This window comes from Amaranthus tricolor, chromosome 3 (assembly GCF_026212465.1).
Source record: "Amaranthus tricolor cultivar Red isolate AtriRed21 chromosome 3, ASM2621246v1, whole genome shotgun sequence".
Lineage (NCBI taxonomy): Eukaryota > Viridiplantae > Streptophyta > Magnoliopsida > Caryophyllales > Amaranthaceae > Amaranthus > Amaranthus tricolor.
Genome location: NC_080049.1, coordinates 9,269,680 through 9,275,192, shown reverse-complemented (window position 1 = coordinate 9,275,192; position 5,513 = coordinate 9,269,680). Strand labels below are relative to the sequence as shown.

Genomic DNA, 5,513 nt, shown 5'->3' with positions numbered 1-5,513 from the left:
TTGCCTGCAGTTCAAAGCACAACACTAGTGGAGCTAGATAGCAAGTTAAACGTCCAATCCAGCATCTTTCATCACTAGGAGTACAATCCCGTACTATACTCCATAATTAATTGGTCCTCGTAGAAATATGGGAACAATTATAATTTCAGTATTTTTAGTAATTAAAGTTAATGGATATTATTGAAATTTTAACAAGGAAATGTTAGAAGAGCTTTTTGCATAATTTAGGGGGATGTTAGAAGAATTTTTGTATAATCGCTTCTAGAAAAAAAACGTTGTAACGGTAAAATATTGGGTTATGTGTTATGTAACAGTCAACCCGGCATTTTAACCGTAATTTATGCACCGTTATATAACGGGATTTAATGTCATGACAACCCTCCAACCCATTATATTATCCATGGACATGATCGAACAATCGCTTATCTTATTAACAGTAAACAAGAAGCCAACCAATATTCACTGAAGCAAGCCCCAAATGCTTAAGAAATCAATGAATCATCACCGAAAACAAGTTTGATGGAAAAGAAGGTAGATTCAGCTTGTAACACTACATCCTCCAATTAATTAACAACAAACACAACAACATTGGAGTACCTACCACTTAAACACCACCCTTCTCTAATAGAAATAAGTACATAATATCAGCCCTTTTTCTCTGGAAATCCCACAAAAAAAAAGGGAACCCAGAAGTAACGTATGATTTTTGAGTGGCATTCCTACAGATAAAGCCAACCAAAAGGCAAACCAGTACTTAAACCCACAAATTCAGCTCAAACAACTACACCATCAATCATAAGTTCATAACCTAACCACTAAAATAGCCAATCGTCCCGGTCACTACTTTATATAATAAGAATAAGATAAGATTCAAGTATTTAAATTTCAATAGTAATTACTTGTGGGCACTACATGAATGAAACCACCTCTCTTCAAAGGACCATAATTAGAACAATTTTGTCCACCATCGTCATTTAAACCACATCACAAACAAAGAGAGCTTATGCCCACTCAAGACAAGGTATATATTAGCAATCAACTGCAGCTACGATTCATTTAAAACTTTCCAAGTACAATATGAAAACTCCAAATAAAAGAGCTATTTATATTTTAAATACTAAACTTAAATAATTAGTAGAAAAGACCTTATTTGCTGCACATCGTTCCAAGCATTTATCAATTATCACATTAGACTAGGCCGCCGTAAAGTATATACTCTGCAATTAAGTCACCCAGTAGTTTCGATACCTCTTCACGCAGATTACATCCGATTTCGAAAGCTTCATCCCCACAAGGAGTTGGAAGACGATGAGCAAGTACTGAGCAAATCCTGCCATCTTTCCCAAATGCAACAATGGTCCGGAATACACGTTTAAAGAACCTTAAGAAGAACTTTTTACTGACATCATCATTATAGTACCATACATGTACTTTAAAGTTATATGAACTGTTTCTACAACAACTCTCAACTTCTTCAGCAGAAGCTAAGGAACAGGGTAGCACTTCCATATCAGAACAACTATGATCAAGGCGGATAAATGCCTCATACACATAACTATAAACGTTGTATGGATAATCAAAATAGAGAAGAACATTCTTCCCCCTAAGATTTTCACAAGGCATTCCTTTAAAGAAAGAATCTAGGGTGACTTTCCTTAGTTTGTTCAAAATTTTACTGACAACGCCTTCAAGAGTGAAGGGATGGGCATGAATACCAAAAAGCTTCATAATTTCTGCTCCACAGGGATCTACATATTCTCCATTAGGTCCCACAATCACCACCTTGTTTGGATACCCACGACCAAAGAATCTTCCAAGGGTAATGGATGCAGTACTGTTGAAAGGTGCAACCCACCATGAGATACAAAGCTCAGCCAACGTATGCACCAGTAATTTGGTAAACTTCCATGGATTTCCACTGTACTTCCAGGGAACATATACGATCACTATCTCAAGCTCCCTGTAATTTCTCCTACACGCTTCCTCAACCTTACGTAGCAAGCCTAGTAATTCCCCAGTCTCATAGAGGTACAACGCCACTGGCTTCGATTTGAGTAGTGAAATCGGCACTTGCTTCCCGTCCTTAAAGAGAAAATCAGAACCCAAACTTTTCTCAAGAGACAAGGGAGTCTTCTTCAAATGTTGAAACTTAACCCCATTGATGCTAGGGAAAGGACGCGGATCAGCTCCAATGGAAGGCAATATACGCTCGAAGGCATTATCAAGGCTAGAGTTGAGCAGAACAGTACCAGTGCGGGATACCAGAACAATTCTGCACTCAAAAAATTCTCCAAGAGCCTTGCATACACGATAACGATAACGTTGATCCTGAAAAGGGATTGAAAGGCAGGAAGAAGGAAAGCCAGAGATAAAGTGATGAAAAGCCCTCTCATCTGTAGACCAACCACGTCTCATCTTTGGTACAATTACCATCTCAAACTTGTTGTTGAGTTTAGAATACAACTCGCGACACACCATTGATAGTTCCCAGGCACAACAATCCCAATAAATAGGCACATTAAAAGAGCAAATCAAAATGTATTTACCCTTTAGATACTTAGCTGCTTCAACTTTACGGCCATCCCCACGGTTGAGAAAACCCCTCCATTTTTTGAGATCATACCGCTTCCCAACGATTACGCGAGATTTCGATTTCATTCTATTACATTCTTTCCAGATCTCATCTGATATTAAAGTTTTTAGCTTCGCCGAAACATCACGCACTTGAACAAAAACAGGATCATCGACGGTTGGCGATTGCTCTTCTCCAATACCATGTAATCGCTCTGATAATATATCTTTGTCCCAAGCAGCTACTGGACAACAAGGAAACATGTATTCCACCAACTTCTCCCGATTCATCACCTTCAACTCCTCTGGAACCATATCCAGATCCTCCTCCATTCCCTAAGTAAACTTACAGATTTACAAACAATATTACTACTTAATTCACTAATAATGACAATGAATTTGAAATTGAAATTAAAATCAAATTGAAATTTAAATGAAATTGAAATTGGAAACTGGAAACTGGAAACTGGAAACTTTAAATCCTTACCACAGCGCCGAAAATTCCAACAAAAACTGAAACCCTAATTATCAATATACAATCTCCCCTAGATGGGGTAGTCTAAATAAATAATAGTGATATGTAATATTGGTAAATCATTTTATTTTGATAGGGTGAGGTTTTTAGCATTTTAATTTATCTTTTTGTATTTTATTTATTTCATTGGTATTTGTTTTGTCTCTTTATGGTGATTTACAAATCAATGTGATTGATTTAGAATTTCTACTCTCAAAATACGCTATAAATAGACGAAAATATCTTTATTTTGTTAAATGTTTGTTTAGTGTTTTTACCAATTAAAAGTCAATTTTTTTTACTTTTACGGGCATACGTATAAATTGTGAACTATTCAAAGTACGAATTTTTTTCCTACAAAAATGTTAGGGGAATTATTTTCCACTTTGCATTAGAGTAAAATTAATTTCCGCTTTATTGTCCACATAGAATAGCATTTAAAAAAAATTTAACCAAACCGTCATTAGGTGTCAAAATTTATTTATGGTATTTTTTTAGGACATTGATTGAAGTCGTCACCACTTTCATTTTGTCGCCGCCACTTTTTACTCTTTTCCCCTTCACTTAAAAATATCAAAACTAAAACCTCTCTACAACAATTAAACCGCAAAAGTTATATTTTTCAATCTAAACATAATGGATCGTGAATTAAGCAACTATAGTGACGAGGTAACGAATTTAATGTGTATATTCTTTAATTTGTATCGAGAAAAAAAATCGAATGCAGTGAGCCGCGCTGGGCCATGTTCATGCCAATTCGTAATTTTAGTGGTAAGTTTGCACATGCCTCTTGTTTGATCCGAACATCATTTTCAGCATTGATATGTGAAGCTTTACTTCGAAAGCTCATAATTTCACAATTACTATTAAACCTGCACCAAAGTAACACCAATTAATGCCAAGTAAATGTACCTAGCAACACCAATTAATTCATCGAAATTCATGCATTCTTATTTTACCTCTAAGGATGGAACAAAATGCAAAGTAACGATGAAACAGAGACCACTAAAGAAACTTTGGTAGACCTTTCAAAACCCACAAGTTGATTCAACTGCACAAAAGAAGAGAGAATGAAGAGAGAATCATAGTGCAAATGTGAAACTCATAAAGCATCGAATAAATAATTGTAACTGAAGTTAAAGCCTTTCACAAATAAGAAATATCATAAAAAACAAACCCATATCCACTATCAACAAAAAAGCACAAAAAAAACTACATCAATCCATTCAGATTATTCACTATCATAACCAAGGTCAAACAAGTCCCTAGGCCTAGTTTCGCCTACATAACTCTAACCTTTTGTGTTTTGCTTGACTTGAAATAATAAATGGCTCATCAATTAACAAACGACTCTTGTGAATTAACTTTGAAAAGCTCACTCGAGGCCTAGTACCACTATTTTCTACCCCGTTCACCAATCTACCCAATCACAACGATAAACCACAACTTTAAATGATACAAGGTAATCAACTTCAAGTATGTCTGTTAATCTTCCATAATAAGTATTTTCCTTTGCTTCCACCAACTCTCCACTATTTTGTGTTTTGCGATTTCTTTCACTAGCGAATGTGTTGAATTTGAAACCATTGATCACATGACCCTTCAGGGGCGGTTATTGGCACATTCTGAGTGTCCAACCCTACAGAGCCCAAAAATATATGGCCTCATGTATTTTTCGCACGCTATACTTAATAATACATAAGATTGTAGCAGCTAGTTAATGTTTCTTCTTTCACGGGCGTGGCCAAGGTTCAAAACCTTTTACAATCAAATTTTTGAAACAAAATTTTTTTTAAAGTAGGGCCCATTTCCCAAAGTACTCAGTCTTCTGATCTTCTCACGCTAAACTATACTTTGCATCCCAATTCTTTTTTTTCCTATTTCTCTCACTTCCATTAATTTTCTTCTTTTTACCAAAAATAAAGTTTGAGTATTTGACCTTATGTATTCTATCCCAAAAATTAATCTCAGGTTCTCTTTACTCTTTATATTTCATCTTTTCCCAAAAACTAATCTTTCATATTTTTAAGTTTTACTTGTAAAAAATTGTTTTCTCAATCTTTTTGATACTCCAAATGTTTTTTGCCGGGTAAATTATTAGTTTTTGAAGATGGGATATTTGATTAATTACAATGGTTTAATAATAAATATTTTCATGAAATCAATTTTTCAACCATTTGAATCTAAATTAGGATTTTTGACCTTATATATTTACTCAAGATCTAAAATATTTTATTAATCTAATTACCAAAAAAATCATTTAGCAGAAAAAAAGTAATTTTTGATCTTGTAATTTGTGGTTACAAATTGGAGGAAAAATTCATTTTTATTGAAGAGAAGGGGGTTCTTGGCACATTTCCGGGGAAAAAAGTATTTATAAAGGGCCCCACTTTGAATAAAATATTAAAAATAAACAGGGCCTTCGCAA

The 5,513-nt window shown here is 34.7% G+C and overlaps 1 protein-coding gene across 1 annotated transcript; it reads right to left on the bottom strand.

Moving 5' to 3' along the window:
- Positions 1-1,026: 1,026 nt before the first annotated feature.
- LOC130809474 (probable nucleoredoxin 1) lies at positions 1,027-3,168 on the bottom strand. Its single transcript, XM_057675266.1, has 2 exons — positions 3,059-3,168; positions 1,027-2,916 (listed from the first exon to the last, which is right to left on the bottom strand). Exon 2 carries the CDS (start codon positions 2,902-2,904, stop codon positions 1,189-1,191), a length of 1,716 nt encoding a protein of 571 aa, XP_057531249.1. The 5' UTR covers positions 2,905-2,916; positions 3,059-3,168; the 3' UTR covers positions 1,027-1,188.
- Positions 3,169-5,513: the final 2,345 nt, after the last annotated feature.